This window comes from Carassius auratus, chromosome 30 (genome assembly GCF_003368295.1).
Source record: "Carassius auratus strain Wakin chromosome 30, ASM336829v1, whole genome shotgun sequence".
In the NCBI taxonomy this organism is placed as follows: Eukaryota; Metazoa; Chordata; class Actinopteri; order Cypriniformes; family Cyprinidae; genus Carassius; species Carassius auratus.
Window position 1 is genome coordinate 5,372,962 of NC_039272.1, and position 21,155 is coordinate 5,394,116.

The window sequence follows — 21,155 nt, forward strand, 5'->3', positions numbered from 1 at the left end:
GTTTTGATTTAGATAGTTTCACGCCTTATTTAGTGAGTAGTGAGCAGTGATTGATATACCGTTTGAAAGTGTCCCACCTAGTTTTTTTAAAAATAGTCTTTGTATGGTTGTTGCACTAACTTACATGTTTAGCTACACTGCATGTATAGCTCACAAACTCAGCTACACGGGCTTATTCTAAATATTTTTTACCATCTAGCCGAGGTCTAGAGCTGACAAGGTAAATTGCAGGTCTAGGACTAACTCTTACATTAGCAACCCACAAATATGTTTGTGCCTGTACTTTCATGGTAATTATTTTTTTATTTTAAATCTTTCAAACGGTATATCAATCACTGTCTAACGTTAGCTAGTTGTAGGGTTGCCACTTTCCATGCATACTAGCGTTAGTTGAAAGTTGTGCGGGAGGTTGTAAGAACAAGCAGTTACTCTTCAGGTGCTTTGAGGCTAGCAAGTGCAAAGGTAGAAACTAGCTCACTACTCAATAAATAAGGCATGAAACTATCTAAATCAAAACATTAATTTGGCATTTGATTTAAACATAGTATAGACCAGGTGAGTTTGCAAGTTTACCTAGCATGATGGCTGGTTAGCTTTACTAGCGATTAGCAAGCAAATAATATAATACACATTCATTCATGAATATGAGTGCTATTTTTTAATGTTTAATCTTCAGTGATACTGAACTTGCTCAGCCAGCTGTGTGTCATCATCTTACCCAAATATTGGAGTGTCCGTGCTCACTGCTCAACTTAACTAGCCATAAGGCAGAGGCGGCCTCTATGCAGGTGAACCGAACAATGGTGTAATGATTCAGTTCGACTCCCAAGACAAGACGATGCTCACCCGACTGGCCAATAGGAACGTGGCCCCGCCCATGACACAATTCTCACAGTGAAAGCAAAATCCTGACACGAGAGCAAGAAATTGCATCAAGAGCAAAGAAAAGCGTTTCGAGAGAAACACTTTTTTTTTTAGAGAAAATATTTTCACACTGATAGCAAAAAATATATATTTGAGAGTTTTTTTCAAAGTATTTTGAGAGAGATTTTTTTTCTCAGAAATAATTTAAAAAATTTCAAATGTATATTTTTTTTATGTTCTATGAGAAAATACTTTCTCTCAAAACATTTTTTAATCTCAAATATTATTATTTTTTGCTATTGGCATGAAAACTTTTTCTCTCAAATATTCTTTTTTCTCTCATGAAATGTTTTTTTGCTATCAGTGTGATAACTTTTTCTCTCAAACTTTTTTTTTTCTCTCAGATCTTTTATTTTCTCGCATGTAATAAAGAACCAAAACTCACTCCATAACAATCATCCACATAACGAGTTAATAGCGAATATTCTCCAAACCTGCTGCTGGAGTATCCCCAGGACTGCACGCTTAGATTCCAAAATAGAATTTCAGGTGGCATTCAAGCTCGTTTCAAACCAAAATAGGCAACCGAATCCGTTCTGGAAGGGTCATTTTACGATGCCGCCACGCGCACGCGGTATTCACTTCAAACATCAACATGAAAGACGCACGTTTTGCAAAGACCCGCCCCCCTTAGTTACTGTTGCTATGTCTGACAAGCAATGGCGTCACATTGTAACGAAAAATACACCGCAAAGCAAGGACAGACAACGCGGTTCAGGTTAATTTTTGTTTGAAACAAGTTTCAGCTTTCAAATGTTGTATTTTTTTTTTTACCAAATGTAAAGAATAAATACCGTTTTTTTGGTCTTTAATGTGTTAGGGCAGATGCTGCAGACTCCGTTAAAACGGCCCGTGAACCGATCATTTCTTCGTGTTTACTAGTTATAGCACGAAATAAACAGTAAGGAACAAATTTTGTTTCAAACGCAGGAACATGTAAATGTACATCATTTTCCAAGTTAATCTTCTCTCGTCTGGCTTGTCTGTTGGCCAGAGTGGGGATTCGTTATGATAGGTCAGATCACCTGTCAATCAAACTCCCAGTGAATCGGTCAAAAATTACATTTGCGGTTTCCAGACTCCATTAAGTACCTTAAACATTTGAAACGTTTATAAAGTATATATATATATATATATGGTTTATAAAGAAGTTTACCAGATCAGGGTGTTATTATCATTTAGGAATCAAGACTGGAGTAATGGCTGCTTAAGAGTTAGCTTCTTCGTACAGGTAAAATTAAATTAGAAAATATATACACTAAAATAGAAGCAGTTATTTTAAATTGTAATATTTCACAATATAAATGTTTTTTTCTTTTTTGCTAATGCAGCGTTGGTGAGCATATATACTTTAAAAACTAAAAATCATAGTGTATCCATAGTGTATTTTTTATGAGTATTATGTACTAACTTATATTACTAAAAACGAACAGGCCGTGGTCAGCGTTTACTATGTTGTATGCAAGTCTTCCATCTGAACTTTTTTGCCCCTTTACTCCCACAATGCGCAGGAAAGTAAACTTAGCTACTAAATTATATATGGAGGAAAATACTGCAAGAACATGCCAAAAAAAAAAAAGGACGACATATTTTTCTCCAAACTGATTTTATTTCATAGCAGAAAAAAACCTGCTCAAAATAAAAATATAATATCTTCCAGAACCTTAAGCAGTTGTACAATCAACCCTGGGAAAACAAAAGCATACATCCAAAAAAAAAATCCCATCTCTGTAAAATGAAACCATAGTACATTATTTTAATACGTCATCTCAGTTTCAGGTTCAAGCTTCAAACTATGTCCTATGTTTCAGAACAAATGAACACTGATATAGTAAATGTACCCAGAGACCATTAGTAAGACCCACTCAGACTGTTTATCAGACTGTAACAATACATTGCATACAAGGCAAGATCTCTGGAAAACTTTCCTCTTCATTTAGTCAAAACCTTCACCAGCTTAGCTCTAGCATCCCAGGCCACATGATCTGCCTAATAAATATGGATTTCTGGGAAAGAGCTATCAAAGGCAATTAACTCAATTAGCCCTAGTTGCTAACCAGAGCTCCCTACAGAATAAACAGCCCAGCTGTAGAGCAACAGATTCAGATACACATGTACAATTTCAGTCTCAACTCTCCACCACAACTGCATTAGGAACAAAAACAACAGAAAAGGCAGGAAAGAAGATAAGAATGGATTGTCTTCTCTTTCAAAACCCCAGAACATCTGATGATCTGATCCAGAGGACACGGAGCAGTTAACTGGACAGTCGCCGTCTCATTGGAGTTTAACAAGCAGGGAAAGTTCATGCCCTGTGATGATGCTCGCAACACGTACTTGTAATTTTTCTCTACGGGAATCCCTGACATGCATATTTATACAAACCCAGCATTTCTCCTTTTTCCAGTGTATCGCCACATGTCCTACTTTCACCAACAACTTTGTTGAGGAAATAAGCACACTGTCAAAAGACCAAAAAAAGCTTTTGAACACTCTCTCAAGGCATATGCCCTAATTTTACTGTGAAACCGTGCTGTAAATGCAAGGTAAAGAGAAAAGAGATGACAGGCAGAGGGCAGTTAGACATGGGGTTTGGTCCTCTGAGATTCTGCAATACTGCATAGACATGTCTTAATAATGCCTTTCCAGGCGCTCATCCTGTTCCTCCATCAAGCTCCGGGGGTCCCTGCTGTTCCCATAAGCGGGTCGGCCCCCTCGACGGGCTCCTGAGTGGGGGTCTGGTTGTTGGGTTCAGCCGTGATGACGATGGTGTTCTCGTCCACCAGCTCGCAGGTGGGGTTGGCAAAGGCTGAGAGAGGAAGAGTGATGCGATGCATCTCACGCTCGTAGACCCGCTGCTCGTGCTGTTTCTTGAGGTCGCGACCCCTACAAGACGAAAAACAAAACCATTGCACTTCATCCACTGCCAGGTTTAGTAGTGTTTTATCACACATCAACTGAATAAATAGTAGAATGGGGTATAAAACTCAAAACACCATAAGTGAAATCTTAATTTTGCATTTTTTTCTAAACCGTTTTATTTTTTATAAAAAAAAAAATGTAAATATATATTTGAAATATTTTTTCATTATAAATTCTTGCGCATTACAAATTTGAGTGAAAATTATAATAAAAAAATTGTGCTGTTAAAATGTTTCTTAGAGTCACAAATAACATAAGGAAGTTAATCATGTTTGTCTGTATATAGCGATTTTCGTAAATATATGCATATTTTCAAAATGTACACTGTATGACTTTAGTAACTTATGAAGAAAATGAAGAAAAAAAGTGAGTTGGTACTAGACAGTCTATTGACCATCTAAATAATTAAAATCCTATTTAATTAAAAGTGTAATGATTCTTAAGTTTGATTTAAATTTTGTGACCTGAAAAGCAAAAAGTGAACTGTTGAACTATAATGTTATGCGTTCACAAATCAAATCCTTTGTGCCTGATCCCTGTGGTAATGAATGGAAATTATGTCTCATTATATGTTATGTTGTCATGATCCTTGATTGACCATGTTTGTTAAACTCAATAAACGTCCAAGGTTACAAATTAACTGTTCCAATGAGAGTTTTCCAAAGTCATACGTTCTGTCTCGGAAACACAGACTCGAAGAACCACTTTGAATTACATAATCAAAAAGATCGACTTATTCAACGGTGTTTCCAATTCATTTCCTCCGAATATTATTTCTAATATATCCATTCAAGCTAGACCGTAATATTCAACCATGACGCACTACAGACAGACGGAGTGATTTGTCTCCAGTATTGTCTATTTTTAGTGTTGAGATATAAATGTTTCGGTTGAGAGGACCAGCTCTAATTCGTCACTCGCTGCCAAGGAAGAAACTGATCTCAATCTCTGTCCTTTACCACGTCTTGAAAATGGAAGCTGAATGCTGGAGAAATCTCATATTGCTAAACAGACCTCTGTCTTATCCTTCCTTTCACTCCATCCCTAGCCAGTCAGACTGTGCATGGCATACTTGTTATGCAATCCTCCTACACTTACCCAGCACTTTCCTGCCTGTGTGTCTGCAGTGAGCCCTGCTTTATCACAACTGAACCAAACACTACCGCTCTCACAAGGAGTAAAGTATTTGGTTGAAGAGTTTGCCATCAATGTGCTATTACATCATAACATGGCTCCAGTTGTCCTAGTACTGTAGGTTAACCCTCCTCTCAGCCCAACATCCTGCCCCTGCCTATTAATACTGAGCCAATTAATCGCTCGATAAACGATGACATACACACATTATCAGCTGACGCGCAAGTACATGCTGCCCAAGGCTACGGAGTGCCCTGCCAAAACATATGACAAGATAAAGATGAGATATTACCCCAAATTCTGATTTCTACTGTCAGCTATTATCAAATAAAGCTTATTGTCGAATCACCAGAAATTGCTAATCTAATCTGAGTGATTACAAATGTACAAAACAATTGATTTTAGAGTCCCCCTGTTCCTCCCCAAACTCAACAACCACTTCTAAATGTCAAAACAACCTCCTAAATATAGACAGACAAGATGCCTCCAATATCTGCACCCACTCACCATCTCCCTTTCATGCGTCTAATGGCATTAAAACGACAGTGTTCCAGATAAAGTGATCTATACCACTTTATTCCCTTGAAAGCATGTAGCAAACCCAATGACATCCTTTAAATCTGTTGCACAGTCACCACCTCTGAGCGACTCAAAGTAGGTCATAACCAGCATCTCATCAAGTCTCCTCATTCTGAAGAACTGAAGTGGCTTTTTTGCTTGGATTTTGTCTGTTGTGCTTTTCTATAGATATGTGCACACTGTAATGGGATATTGTGTTGGAGGTTGTACTGACCGTTTGTAGAAGTATCCAATTGTGATGCCACCTCCAAGTAGGATGATAATGGCCATCATGAAGACTGCCAGAACATAACCTGCCAAGGTAGCAAAGACAAACAATATACCAACGAACTTCTTGGTTCCTGGATGTGGTTTGATGTTTTAGACAACTCAAGACTTACCGAGTGTCCCAAGGTCTTTCTTCTTCTTGGGTCCACTCCTGACCTGCTGTCGGACTCCCTTCACGGGCTGAACCGCCGCACCCTCCGCCTGCGAGGGGAAGGAGTCAGCCTTTTCGAAGGTCTCCGCCATCTTTGGGGTGAATCCCTGAGTGAGGGACGACTCTTCTGGAGCAGGGGCTTCTGTGGAGTTTTTATCTGTGGGGGGGGGACAGGAAAGTGTTTTTCTGTTGTTGTTTTTTTCTCAATCTGTGCGCTAATGTGAATCAGCGTTGCACTCCCATCAATTAACAAATCATTTATACTAAGCAGTTTTGCTGTGGTCTGGGAGTGAGTGCTCTGAACGGACATTTGTCTTCTTGCGGTTGTTGATTGGATGGAGGCAGATCAGAATGCGAGCTTGTGGTTGATTGTAAGAAAGGTAATGTAAGGTAATGTAATGTAAGTTATACACCACCAGAAGTCTATGCAAAGTTAGAATTTTGATTTTGGTAAAAAAAAGGAAAAAATAGGAAACATTTGCATGGACGGATCATTCATATAACTAACATGCATTTAGAAAATTGATGGGGTGAATTTTAAACTCATGCTGCTGACTTCAAACAGCTAAAAAAATAGATTTTGGTCTGAAAACATACTCCACCCAAGTATGTGAACAGAAACAGACATTATAATTGCTCATTACATTCTGAAATGAGTCAGAACGCAATTCGCAAAATCCAGAAATAATAGTGTGCTGTTATGCTTTTCCAAACAAAGCTTTAGACTTTACTAGACGCACTAGGCGATAAATGCTAGATCAATGAGATAACGTTTGGCTATTTTGATTGAAATAGGACATTAGGTGGACCTAATATATTTAAGAGGCCTCATAGAAAGAATTCACAGCTGTAAACATTAACATTTACTTCTCTTGCTGTGGTCCAGCCCTCTCCTCTGAAAAAGCTGTTTACACACTTCACCAGAGTTAAAGAACATTAGTTTGTAGCTCAACTAGCCAATCAGAAGCTGTTGCCGTGGTGCGCATCTTCCTCACAGCCAATCAAAATCCCAGAAGGCGGGGCCTACACCTTCTCTTGAGAACAGTCGCAGAACAAGTTTCCTTGTTTGTTCCTTTGTCTGTCCCAACTGAGGAGACCTCAAGGCTGATGAGTCTAGACTCGTGTTGTTGTTCAACTTTATCTGTCCTTGCAGCATGTGGAGTCAAAAGATAATTCTGAAGAAACCACATCAGTGTGGATTAAAACTGATCAAGTATATATTTCTTTCAAAGTAGGGTACATTCTGCTGTATTGTTTGTTGTTGTTGTTGTTAATAAACCAAATAAAAGTAAATACAAATGATTAAAAGCAAAATAAAAGTTTGTTTCAGTTCCAGCTTTTAGAGTAGGCTCTGGGGAAACTGAAATATTTGGTGATAACATTTATCCCTCCCCAGAGCATGCTTTCTTAAAGCTATTTGCTTTTTTCCCACAAAAAAGTAGACTGCACATTGCACAGTTCTGATTTATGTAAATATTTTTCAATTAGCTTCCTTAAGGTTCTTGGAAGAAACTGTGTGCAGCTAAACGAATGAGATGCTGGAAACAGAGTAACACGTTAGTAAAACCCAATTGTGAAATGCCTGAGACAGACACGAGTTCAATAAACCACTTTTAAACATCAAAATCCCATTTCATGCTGGAGTGTTCATCTCTTTTCTTCCACCAAAAGTGCTCGGTGATATTCATTTTATTACAAAAGTTTAATGTGAAGAATTTAGAAAATAAACATTTATATGCCTACAAACTGACACATTATTTTTATTTATTTATATATATATATATATATATATATATATATATATATATATATATATATATATATATATTTTTTTTTTTTTTTTAAGTAAGCGTGGACATGGCTACCTTGGCATGTCCTAATATCACATGCTTCTTTTCTGGTTGCTCCATCGGACCCAGAGACATAGCACCAGGGCTTCTCTGAAGCATCTGGGTTGCGGCAGAAATTGTGATCTCCAACATCTGGCAAGAAGAAAACAAAATGATGAACATTTAATATTAGATTCAATGGATACTTAATATTTTCAACCATTTACTTATTTATTTTTTGTTGGTGTGAGCATGTGTTTTTGAGTGTGTCCCACATGGACTTCCCCAGAAATGTCCTCGTCTGGATTATGGAAGAGTGATTGCTCAGCTTTTTGAGTTGGGCTCTTAATATCATCTGGGCAGCATGCCAATTACCATAAATGACAAAATATATAATCAGAAACATTGACAGTTTGCAAACTACACATTCTAATTGAATACATTCTGTAAATATTCTTGATTGTATGTATCCTAGCTTCATTTCCTCAAATATGATTACATTGTTTTGTGGTGCTGTTTTGAAAGAGCTCGATTTAAAATGTTATAATATGTACAAAAACATCATGGAAAGTAGAAGCATAAGTTACCAGTCTGTGAGTTTAGACTCTTCCAGTTGAGGCAGATATTCCCAGTGGATGTCTTCTGTTGAATTCCCTTATAGTCCTCTCCATTAGATGTTATACACTCTGAGGGAACAAATCACCTTCATGTGATTCGGAATATTGGTTTTCTGTTCCATTTATTTAGAATAAAGTGGTTACATTTTCATTACTAAATCACAACGTTTACTAAAATAGAACAATAGTCAATACTTTTCCAGTAACATTATATGTTTTGTTTTTTTTATGAACATATATGAAAGCATCATGTGCAAAACTCTAATATAAAATAGTCAGAAAATAAACCCTCAATCCCCATAAAATCAATCATTTGAACTAAATCCTACATTTATTATTATTATTGGAAAGTTGCTGCAACACACAAAAAGGAATCCTACCTTCAACAACAGACCAACAGTCCACCAAACCAGAGCTCAGCAGAAACACAAAGTACAGCAGTTGAAACATTTTCATTCGTCGATGTTGTAAACAAGAAAAAATATTATTATTTATGCAAAATCGACACAAACACGATCTGTTGAAATGGAAGAGCCTGTGGTGAATCAAGCCACACTGCTCTCCATACACACCGCAGAAGTGCTCTTGTGAGCTGGTAAACAGCCTGAGCAGCTCTCTGCAGAGACGCCGCTCCTCCAGGTCCTAAACACCGCCGGCTCTCTCCTGATCATGATGTGTGGAACATGCCATATTGGTAGGATATAATGTCAGCCAGGACACCGGAATGTTCCAGCAGACGACCGATTGTTTTTATTTGAATAATATCATTAATCAGAATAATAATAATAATAGTCACTTTGCATGAAATATTTTGATAAACACACAAACAAATGTTTTAATTGGACATAACCAGTTTTGGGGTTATGATAATTGTACACTTAGTTAATTATGAAAATGTTAATGATTGCAAAGCCAGTTACATAGGCCTATGGATATTTTCACAAACATACAGAAACATATTTCTTTCCCAAACTGCATCGACTGCTTTAAAATATGAGACACTAATGTTTCAGGAGTTTAGGACACAGAAGAGGACACATGCTTTTTCTGTTTTATTTCCTTTTTGGGTTTATGTATATGCTTTATTTTTTAAGATGCTAGCCTAAATGTTTTCCCCCAGAAAGATATTGTTAGATTGCAGTGTTTCCTGTAATAGTTATGCAAAGATTTGATTAAAAAAACAGTATCATAGCTATTAAAAGGTAAGTTCCCCCCAACATGAAAAAGTTATCATTGATTACATATCTTCATGTCGTTCCAAACCCGTAAGACCCTTTGTTCATCTTCAGAACACAAATTAAGTTATTTTGATGGAATCTGAGAGCTATCTGACCCTCCATTGACAGCAACGCAGAATTGTTAAATAAATTATTATTTTCTTTGCACACAAAAAGTATTCTCGTTTCTTCGCAAAATTGAAGTTGGTGTGAACTAAGCCATTAAACGGTTTCCTGTAAAGATCTTTAAAAAGTAAAAAGAGGTGCTAAAGTCTGATGTTATGGTGGCTGTGCTTTAAAATAAATTATTCTACTCTTAATTTTAGGTTAAGAAAGATTTTGAAAGTCTGACAGTAGGCTACTATTTTAACCCTGTCTGCTTTAAATGTTTCAAAATGATTAATAGTTGAAAACATAATTATGTTCGAAATTAAGAATAGTATTTAAAATTTAATAAAATGTAATCAGTTACATTAATAAAGTAATTAAAACAACGTAACTTGTAACCTGTAACCTATAAAAAAATTTTAAAGTAACCTTCCCAACACTAGTATCAAGAATATAATTACTAAATCCATCCATCCTTTTTAAAATGCTAGTGTCAATAAAAATAAACAGAATGTTATTACATAATTGTTTAAAAATTATTATACATTTTATATTCCCTAAATCAGAATGTATCAGACTGTATCATGATCAATTTTTGTTATATTATTTCTGATGATATATTTTTCATTATGCCATCTATGAAAATTATGATCTATTATTTTGATTTTATTTTCACAACTGACGTCTTTATGAGACACAATTCCTTGGCTTGGTGAATTACAATTGAAAGAAAATTCATATTATTAGCATCTTTTCTGGTGAAAGCTATGTGACCGAATGAGCTTCCATGCAACATGAGTGAAACGGGCCAAACCCTGCACACAAATTCATCATCACAACACTCTCCCGTCATCTATTCTTGTTTAACAAATCTGACAGAGCAGAACTTCATTAGGAGATCAAGGAACAATGAGCGCCTCTATTATTTACAAAGAAACCGAGGGTCCCCTGAGGAGACACTATAAAAAGAAGGAAAGCGCAGGGTTGATTAGTGATGTGTCACAATCGGTGTAAGCTGTTCAGCTCTGAAACAGCTGTCCTCTCTGGTTTGTTCATGGTCATGCTCTTTTTGTCGGTTTCTCAGTGGTGCATTCTGGAAAGCTCTAAACTGACATTCCCCTTTGTTTAAAGTGCATTGGCTTTGTTAAGCACTGTACATAACTATTCAGCTCAGTTCACAGGAAGAGCAGTGTCACATTTTCTGCTTTAAAACTTCACCATTAATCCCTAGGTGAAATCTCTTGATGTATCTAATAGGTATGAATTTTATGACATTTTGGAAATGATGGTTTTGACATGTTGGAGCATGGAAGCAAGCAATCAGCTGTAATGAGACCAGATTGCCTGCTTCCTTCCCATGATGCTGCTGCCAGGTTAACTGACCCACTTTAATTTTCCAAGAAATTATACAAAGTTTCCAACCCCAGTCGACTTGGCAGCGTTTCTTGTGAGTCGTGCACCCAGGCGGATGAGTGGGAGAGAGCTCAGGCATTCAAAGACTACAGCATTTCCTTATTTTAAAGTTGGGTGATTATGTCGTTGCTGTTTTTGACACCCAGCTATTACTCCTGTTTGTTCCACATAGTCTACCGGTTTTGAAATGCTGTTTGACTGGTTGGTTTAAAAAGTGTTATTTGGAGAAAAAAAAAGTGAACATGTACTGAAAGCTTTTAGAATACAATACACATGCATAGTCATAAACAATATAGAGAATACACATGAATGTTCTCTAGACTCTAAAATAATCAATGTGTAATTTGAAACAAAATTGCAGCATTCATAGAGAAACATTCTGCTGTAAACTCAGACCATCTGCTGCACTGATGGCTACTGGGATACCCATCTGCGTCCCTAACACTGTCCCGTGACATGCAGGAGCGTTGCACAGCAACTGAGGACATATTCCAACCATGAATCATGAACTACTGTAGCCCTGTGCTGAGGGCACTTAACCTGGGAGGACAGCCTCTAATGTGGCATGAAGCAGACACTATTCCCCTGCTGTTATCATAGGGCAGCTCTACTGTTGCCGCAAAAGCCATTACATCACTGTTTGATGCATTTACCCCCGCAGTGGAAACCTGAGTAGAAGTGGCTTACGCAAAGACACAAGGAGGATGAGAAAAGGCTACAGAGTGAGAAAGAAAACGGATAAAATGATAAAAAAAACATACTGTATTGGGAATATAAAAGAAAGGATCAAGACAGAATGAATCGCAGGAAAAGAGTTAATTGCTGCTGCCGTGTGTGTATCAGAAGATTCTTTGAGGTCGGTATGAGGCAGCTCAAACCGGTTTGGGCTTTTGTGAAGTGTTATGACAGCGAACCATGAGATTTAGATTGGCTGTTAAAAAAGCAGCACCTCATTTTCAACATTTGTTTCTGGTATAACAGATCAGGGTTAGCCCAAAGATTCTACAAGTTATTCAGTTTTTATTTAATGAATGTAAAAAATGCATCAATAGACAAGCATGAATCTCCTTCGGTTCCAAAGTGAGATTTGGCTAAAAATATAAGCATGCATGCTGAGTCCTTGTGACGCCTCAGTCTGTTTGTCCCCCCTTGCAGTGCACTCTACTTCAGAAATCACCACCCATCAAGAAACAATGGCATCTTTCAGCCGTTTCAGATTTAGATGTGCTACACTCACAGAGCTGTTGCTCCACAACAAAGGACTGGTATTCTTCCTTTCCAATAGTTTCCACTCAATTTGATGATGAAGAGCCTGTAACAGCAATAATGCATGCCTGATCTGTGACAGGCCTGGATTCATCTGTGTTCAGTGCATCAATGAAGACCTGAGGAAGGAAGAGTCCATTTAGGACAAACTGTCTATGAATGTCCTGAAGGTTTTTAGATGAACTCAAAGGGTCAAGCAGGGGTCGTAGGGAATCACACTCCTTGCACAGCTGGAGTAGTACAATCGCCCGAGTGAACAGGCCTGAAAGAGCGCCATGGAAACGGGGTTCAATTAGAAAACTCAGCGAATCAGGATTCAGGATATCACCTAGACAACAAATGAGAGATATAATGACATAATTGGCACATCAACATACAACAACTGCATGCAAACTATAAATAAATATATTACAGTTTATGTTAATTATAAGGTTTTTGATTCAATTATAAAGGATCATCAGGAATTTAATTAGTTATAATTAACGTGACAATAAAGAAAAATGGAGATCTTATATACCTAACTGTAGCTGCATACAAATTGTGAGATTCTCTTTGACAATGGCGGCACTGTTTTGGGCCCAGCGCTCCAGAATCTTTGCGAGAGTGGAGGATTTTGGGTAATGTTTAACCAGATTCAATAGGTATGGCAATAGGCACTCTGAGATCACAGATGGCTCTGCAAACACATTTGCTTCATCTCGCTCATACAGACTGCGACATCTGACCGACACAAGAAAACAACAATGTGAGAGACAGAAGACAACAGGATGGTTGCATGTGTTTCTGTTCATCGAAAATATAAGAAAAGATATAAAGATTAAAGCCTATATACGATTTTTAAAATCTACATGAACATTCAAAAGCTTCGGTAACATTTTAAAAATGTTTTTGAAAGAAGTCTCTTTTGCTCACCAAGGCTGCATTTACTTTATTAAAAATACAGTAAAAACAAAAATACTGCGAAAAATTATTGAAATAGAAGCTATCCAATAATTAAAAATGTAATTTATTCCTGTATTGGCACTGAAATTTCAGTAACTGTGTCACATGATCTTTAAGAAATCATTCTGATAATACAACACGTTAAATAATAATATAATTAAAATAATTGTTAATTACAGCATTTCTGATTACATTTAATGCATCCATGCGGAGCAAAATTTTGAAACTCTAAAACTGAATGTCATCTTAAAATAAAACTATGATAACATAACATAAAAAAAATAATGCTGCACAGTGTTCAAATGATTGCCTTTTTTTATTTCTATAATAATATGCACACAAAAAAAAACAAGTTAACGATTGTTATTACTGTATTTGGATTGACGTACTGTGTCTCTTTGGCCTCCTTCAGTGCAGCGTTCAGATCACAGTCAGGTAAGTGGCACACTAAGGCCTCCAAAGCACAGCTTGCATCCCAGAATTCCTCTAAGAGCAGGTTGAGCAGCGAGTGCAGAGCCAAGTTCGCCTGCATGTAGAAACATTTCTGTGGCTCTTCCGGCCGTCGGACAGAACAGTGGAGCAGAGATGCAAAGACAGCTGCCTTGGCTCTGACCTGTGGACTCTCATCCTGAAGCAGGTAGATACCTGTGCTGATCAACCTTGGAAATTTAGAGGAATGGAAATTTAGTAACAGATCAAATACTTCCTGCATAATAATCATCAAATAATAAACAGCAAAACGAAGTCTGAACCAGATGAAGAATCCAACCCACCAGACAGAAAAACATCCTGTGCATTACGAATTTTGTCTCTAGTCCTTCCCTGCCCAAACTCATTGAGTTATCAAGCCACAGCTCTTTATTTTACCTGGTACTGAGCTGTTTGAGCATGAGGTCTTCTGTCAGGCTCCTGGTCACTACGTGGACGCCGCACAGACACAGAGCCTGTGCACATGCTGCTCTGAGGGCCTCAGGGGCTTCAGGACATCTGTGTTTCTCTAATAACTTACACCAGCGCTGGAGCAGAGACGAGTCCACACTGAGAGAACAGACAGGCAAACAGAGTTAAGAGCCAATCCATGAGCCATATCTCAAGACTTTACGATTTCTCAGAAACATCAGTTAGTTGACATAAAACACAACTCATTTTATTTGCATAATGTGTTGTCTCTCTAAGTGGAATACAAAAAAAAAAAGGTAGGAATCTAGAACTGATTTGAGCCGGGCCCTGACTGTGAATTGATTCTGGAGGTCTACTATCTTTAGAAAACACTGTGAGACACGGCACCTGCTTTAGAAATTTTATTTGATTTTTTTAAAGAAATTGATAGTTTTATTCAACAAGGATGCATTAAATCCTTTTATTCATAAAAACAAGCAAATATAAAGAACACGGATAATATCTAATAACATCAAGTTTTGGCTGCGTGACAGGTGAGTTTACCTGTGACAAAGGAGCAGGCTGACTGCACACAGAGCCGTGGAGATCAGCTCGGGTCCTCCTCTATCTGACTCCAGATCAGTGAACAGAACCTCCACACACTCCTGCAGCCATGTCTCCCCAAACCCTGAAGGACAGGGACGGGGCAGAGCAAGACTGTCTTCCTCAGGGGTCATAACCTCAACTAATGCGCTCAAGAATGCTCCTCTGTACTCCACGTTCTGGTCCAACAGCGCCTTCCTCAGGTTGGCCTGCAGATGATAGACACTGTTATTGGAATAGATCCTTCCCATATATTATTCTTGCAATCGTGATCTTTTAGTTCTTATGAGAAGGAATTTAAAAGCATTATAAGATTGTGGTATATTTAATTTCTCATGACCTGTAGAGCAGTTTGGTGTTTCTCTGACCTCACATGAGGGCTGGCCGGAAATCCTGGCTGAGTACAAACTCAGTGTGTTTGTAAAGATTACTGAATACAATTACTAACACATCCCCCCCACCCCCGTCCCCTAACATTACAACACGAAGAGCGTAACAAGATCTACAGGCTGATTTCAGGGCAGTGTATAAAATGGAACTTGATTGTTTTAATTTCCTTCAGTTGTATTTGGTTGACATTAGCGAACGGCTCAAATTACCAGCCGATGATATTTGTGAAAAGTGAAGCTTTAACAGTAGATCTAGAAACACTTGTAATTTTAGTACGTTAAATCAAGACAATTAATTGTAAAAAACAAAAAACTGAAATAAATGTTTTCATGCCTGAGCAGCACTGAATGAGTAAAGTGGCAATAAACAGAAGCAGATGGAGCACCCATTAACAAAAAGTCTCAAGATGCTTCTTTTTTTTTTTTTTTTTTTTGATACATTTTAAACAGAACACCTTTTATTAGCAGCAAGGTATGATGCAGCGCCCAAAAATGTCCATCTAGATCACTTTATGTACAATTAAGCTAGATGGATGTTTCTGGCCACTGGACCGTGTCTTGATAAAACAAGACACAAAAACATGAGTCAACCTCAATGGCTCAACACAAATGGTTTGGTGCTTAAAAAAATCAAAAACAAACCATATAGCCCTCAAACCTTTAAATGGTACAGCGAATGCAACTTATATAAACATGAAACGCTGTTTAGTTTATCTCAGTATAATTACTGCATCTTTGCATTAAAGTGTCATAATGCAATAATGACAACTAAATCAACGGTCAAAATATGGAGGCAAAAGTGAAGCGCTATAGTAATATACTCACCTGCAGCGCTTCCTCCATAACCCGCTGTAGGACAGTTCCTCTCCAGCCACGCCCCTCTGTTGCAGACTTGACCAATGAGAGACGTACCACTGCGCTGCCATTGGCCAGATGCTGCCACACCTGACACGCCCACTCAGGATCCCCACACAGGAAGTTCACTGCACTTTGGTGGAAAGAAGCAGAGCCAACCTAAAGTGCACAAAACCTTCACAATCAGCACATCTCTCACTGTGTATGTTCCTGACAGCACACTCAGAAGGACAGGAGTCAGCACCTCTAGTATGTTTGGAGTCCTGTGAATGTCCTGCAGCAGTTGAGAAGAGAGCTGAGTGAGGAAAGCATTGGAGCAGTGGCCTCTTATCAGACTCACTATATCCAGATACGCCAGCCGCACCAGCGGACACCGCTGCCTCACAGATGCCATCCACAGTCTGGATTCAAACTCACTCACAACCTCACTGAGAGACAACCGACTGCTAAACAAAGAGACAGATTGCAATTTGATAACGGAATATGACTGCTGCAGCGAAACACAAAAAGTGGCATTTCCTTCATGAGATACACTACATGCTAGTTTTGAGTGCCCGTGCCAGTATGGCTCCTATCTGTAGGAGTTGGCCATGCAGTCTGTTGTGACAGCACACAACGTCCGGTGACACCGGCAGCTTCTCCACCGACTGCAGGACAGTTGCCAGATATTCACTCGGTGGTATCATAGCAACTAGGGCTCTTGATGACATCATTCGTACGCCATAGACTGGGCTGGCAGCGAGGAGGAAGAGCGGAGGCAGGAACTCCCGCAGAGCCCTGAAGAAAACACAAAGACATCAAACAAGTGAACATTAGTCATCATTACTAAGGGGAAAAGTCATTTGACAGATTCGAATATCCAGAGTAATAAAAATCTATTTGTATAATATCAAAATCATATGATTTTATAATATACAATTTTGGGTATTCAAATTTGACTAAATATAATATAATATAATATAATATGATATAATATAAAGTGCTGTCAAACGATTAATCACATCTGAAATAAAAGTTTTACATAATGTGTGTGTATATGTATGTGTATATATATATATATATATATATATAAATATAAATATAAATATAAATACACTCACATTCAGTATATTTAGAAAATATTTAAATGTATATATTTATATTCATATAATTTATAATATATAAATATATTTAAAATAAACATAACTTGTTTAAATATATACATAAATATACACAGTACACAATTCATATTTTATGTAAACAAAAACCTTTATTTTGGATCCGATTAATCATTTGACAGCACTTTATACTATACTGTACTATACTATACTATACTATAGTATAATAGCCAGATTTTAATAAAGCCACTGTTTTATATATATCGTATAATCATATACTATTATATGATTTAAAAATACAAATCTAAATATACATTATATTACATATTATATGGTATTAAACTTCTAATTATATTCAAATCTTGAAATTAATACAACACAACACAACACAATAACAAAATGTAATAATACAACACAATATTAATATTAAAATAATTACATTTTTTTTTAAAATAATATATTTTTATATTATATAAAAATCTAAACATGGAACACAATACAATGTTATGTATATATAATGTAATGTTATATTAAATATAACCATAACATTATACAAAATTGTGGATATATAATTAATATAATAAAATACTATGTAATGTAATATAGAATATAATATATTTACGTTCATGTATTTGGATGTATGCACACATCATACCGTGTCTGTTCCTCAGCACCAGGCTGCAGTTTGGCGAGCAGGGTGAGGACAGGGTAGAGGGAAGGGTGCAGGAGAAGGGTGGCATCATGAAGGTCTGTAGCTGCGCTTTCCAGCGCCCCCTGGAGGAAGGGCTGTAGGGCTGGGTAGAGGTTAAAGAAGGAAGGAGAAGACATGCCGGAATGAGCAGAGCCCTCTTCACCGCTAGGCTGCTGACCCAACATTCTGGTGCACAGAGAACCTACAAGAAGTCAAAAGTCAGATTTGTGACTAATTCACGAGGGCTGAAATCAGAATAATTGTGAGCGTGACCAGTTCATACTGTAGAGCTGCAGGGCTGCGTTCCTCATAGCCCAGCATGGTGAGCTGAGGAGTGTGAGAGACAGAATGGCCACCACAGGGGTGTACTGGAGAACAGCTACACCCAGACTGGAGCCCTTCACCAGAGCTTGAAGGGTGTGAACGGCACACACCTGTGAGAGATCAGTGAACAGACATCTTTAACAAACATAGTAACTTTAGCATACATTTAATCCAAAAAAAACCTGTAGATTTATTTATTAGGTAGATCATTGACTCTACCTGTGGTAAATCGAGAGTTTGGTCCCAGTCCTGGGGAAGAGGTGCTTTGGCTGTGTCCAGTAGGGTGTTAATGGTTTGTGCTAAAAGTGGGCGAGTCTTGCTAGAGTCCTCAGCAGCTAACACACCCAAAATCAGCATGGGTAGGCCGGCAGCACGCCTCGTAACTGAAGTACTACGGGGCGACTGGAGAACAGAAAGGCCCTAGAGGGAGAGAGAGAGAGCATTTTATGATTTTTTTGAAAAAAAGGTTAATAAAAATAATTTAAATGTCTACTTAAAGGGATAGTTCACTCAAAAATTTAGCCCTTCATTCATCTTTGGAACACAAATTAAGGTATTTTTGATGAAATCCGAGAGCTTTCTGACTCTACACAGACAGCAATGGACCTACCATGTTAAGGCTCAGAAACATAGTAAAGACACGGTTAAAACAGTCCATGTGACATCAGTGGTTCAACCGTACTTTTATGAAGCTATGAGAAGAACACAAAAATATCAACTTTATTCAACAATTTCTTCTCTTCCGTGTCAGGTTTAAATAAACAGTTTCACGACGCATGTGTGCACTTCTCTTCTTGTGAACAAGTTGTTATATTTGTTTTCTTTGCACACAAAAAATATTCTCTTGGCTTTGTAAAATAATGGCTGAATTACTGATGTCACATGGAATATTTTAACAATGTCAAACTGCTGTCTATGCAGAGTCAGAAAGCTCCCGGATTTCATCAAAAATATCCTAATTTGTGTTCCGAAGATTATCAAATGTCTCACAGGTTTGGAATAACATGAGTGATTAATGACAGAGTTTTAGTTTTTGTGTGAACTTTCCTTTTTTAATAAACACAGGTCATTTAACTCGGAATTGACATTTCTACTAGAATCCCATGAATCTCTAGTTCTTTACTCTACTCTACCTGTTTTAATATGAGAGGCGGGATCTCTCTGATCTCCGGATCCGAGCTGCTCAGTAGAGCCCTGCAGAACTTAGTAAAGCCAATACAGCAGCCCTCTACTGCCCCCTAATGAAGATGAGAGAAAAGAGAGAGCAGGACCACAAATATAAGATGTTACTGTGAAACCAAGTGGGGAAAAGTAAAAAAGGCAAATCTGTCTCACCCAGTGTCTACATTTCAGAATGATGTCTTTAAATACTTTGGAAGCCTTCCTGAGTTCTTCCACACTCAAAGTCAGTTCTTTACAGTGCAGCGACAAGATTCTCTCCACCAGAGAGCCCAGAAAAATACCAATTTCCTACCAGAAAAGTAGATCATCCATGTCTCAGTTATACATGACACTTTTTGTAATCCACAGCTTAAAATGTAGGCTGATGTTCTGTCATCTTTCTAGCATCTCTACCTTCAAAGAAACCCAGCAGCATGTCAGCACTAGACTATGTTCCTCAGAGAGCAGCACATTCTCCTCTCCATCCTCATCAAGTCCCGCCCCCTCAACCCCACCCTGACCAATCAGAGAACTGATTGCATTCCCCATGTCACAGAATGATGGCGGCACATCTGTGACAAATAGAAAAGTACATTCTTATAAGAGAAGCTCTTCAGACATATTGTTCACATCTGCCGTTTCAGTGTACCTTTCTCCTGTGTGTCCTGGTCCCCATACAGCACACCTAACAGCAGTAGAGTGAGCTTTTCTATCAAAGACACAATGTCTCCTGCAACACTGTGGGTTACTGTCTCCACTAGGACCCCTGGCACCTCCAGCAAGCCCTTCTGCAAAGCACTTACAACACCTGAATAATGAAACACACTCCATTTGTGGATTATTGCAAGGTATTTCAGATATTAGTTTTGAAACCTCCACTTAGTGGTATACAACTGTAGCAAGATCCATAAACTCAGCTCAGTTTTATACCATGAATCGGCGCTGTACGAGCTGCAAGCAGCATGTCATTCCTGGCAGTGAGATAATGGTGCTCCAGTTTGGTGAGGAGAAACGTGATCAATTTAACTGACTGTTTCTCCCCATGTTCAAATGCCCCATCCACCCTATGAATCAGAAATGCACACACACACACACACACACACACACACACACACACACACACTAAGTCTAATAATAAATATTAAACATACAGAAAATATTGTTCTCGTAAAAACAAGAATGACCCAACACATTTTAAAATAAACTCAAATTATTTTCAATTTTTTTGGTTTAATGAAAGAAATTAAAACTGCATCGAGGATTAGATTGATCAAATGAGACAAAAGTGACAAATGAGAAGACTGTTTTAAATAAATGCTGTGTGTTTGATACGTTCTATTTATCAAAGAATCCAAAGTTTTACATGGAAATTCAGCTTTGTCATCAAAGGAAGATAATTACATTTTAAAAATATATAGCAAAATAGAAAACCGCTATTTGATATTGCAATTATATTTGATAATATAATTGTTCTTACTGTAATATCAAAATATTAAACTTTTCAATAACAGTGTATATGTATGTGCTAATCCTTTCATACTTCAAGTCTAATGTTTGCTCACTATTGTGCAGCGAGAAGTTTGAATCATCAGTGGTGCTCCCATCTGGGCTTCCTGAACCCGTGGGCTGTGAAGCAGCCGTTCTGTCCTCCTCAACAGCACAGCTGTGACATCTTCCGGGAGAGACGAGGGGAAAAATCGGAGAAGTAGCTCTGCAGACAGTTCTCGGATCTACAGCACAGGGATTACATGTGCCAAGCAAATACATCACATTACAGACAATTGGGG

At 37.9% G+C, this 21,155-nt stretch overlaps 2 protein-coding genes across 2 annotated transcripts; both read right to left on the reverse strand.

Annotated features, from left to right (window-relative positions):
- Positions 1–2,513: 2,513 nt before the first annotated feature.
- On the reverse strand, positions 2,514–9,035 carry LOC113048966 (phosphoinositide-3-kinase-interacting protein 1). The gene is made up of 6 exons (XM_026210953.1): positions 8,804–9,035; positions 8,394–8,492; positions 7,843–7,959; positions 5,940–6,134; positions 5,774–5,852; positions 2,514–3,810 (listed from the first exon to the last, which is right to left on the reverse strand). Exons 1-6 carry the CDS (start codon positions 8,877–8,879, stop codon positions 3,594–3,596), a joined length of 783 nt encoding a protein of 260 aa, XP_026066738.1. The 5' UTR covers positions 8,880–9,035; the 3' UTR covers positions 2,514–3,593.
- A 1,204-nt stretch (positions 9,036–10,239) lies between these two features.
- Positions 10,240–20,458, reverse strand: LOC113048967 (uncharacterized). Its single transcript, XM_026210954.1, has 16 exons — positions 20,299–20,458; positions 20,018–20,176; positions 19,783–19,940; positions 19,543–19,677; positions 19,341–19,445; positions 18,427–18,627; positions 18,167–18,317; positions 17,848–18,085; positions 16,633–16,872; positions 16,340–16,538; positions 16,066–16,254; positions 14,813–15,060; positions 14,237–14,407; positions 13,759–14,028; positions 12,945–13,147; positions 10,240–12,755 (listed from the first exon to the last, which is right to left on the reverse strand). Exons 1-16 carry the CDS (start codon positions 20,330–20,332, stop codon positions 12,454–12,456), a joined length of 3,003 nt encoding a protein of 1,000 aa, XP_026066739.1. The 5' UTR covers positions 20,333–20,458; the 3' UTR covers positions 10,240–12,453.
- Positions 20,459–21,155: the final 697 nt, after the last annotated feature.

Bases quoted from the DNA above. Each gene is read 5' to 3' on its own strand.
- LOC113048966 (XM_026210953.1), bottom strand. From the start codon at position 8,879: ATGAAAATGTTTCAACTGCTGTACTTTGTGTTTCTGCTGAGCTCTGGT. The intron at 7,960-8,393 runs GTAACTTATGCT...TCTTCTTGCCAG, and splicing joins GAGTCTAAACTCACAGACTG to ATGTTGGAGATCACAATTTC. The intron at 3,811-5,773 runs GTCAGTACAACC...TTCGTCTTGTAG, and splicing joins ATTGGATACTTCTACAAACG to GGGTCGCGACCTCAAGAAAC.
- LOC113048967 (XM_026210954.1), bottom strand. From the start codon at position 20,332: ATGCTGCTTGCAGCTCGTACAGCGCCGATTCATG. The intron at 18,086-18,166 runs GTATGAACTGGT...GACTTCTTGTAG, and splicing joins CGCAGCCCTGCAGCTCTACA to GTTCTCTGTGCACCAGAATG. The intron at 14,029-14,236 runs GTAAAATAAAGA...TAAATTTCCAAG, and splicing joins CTCAAACAGCTCAGTACCAG to GTTGATCAGCACAGGTATCT.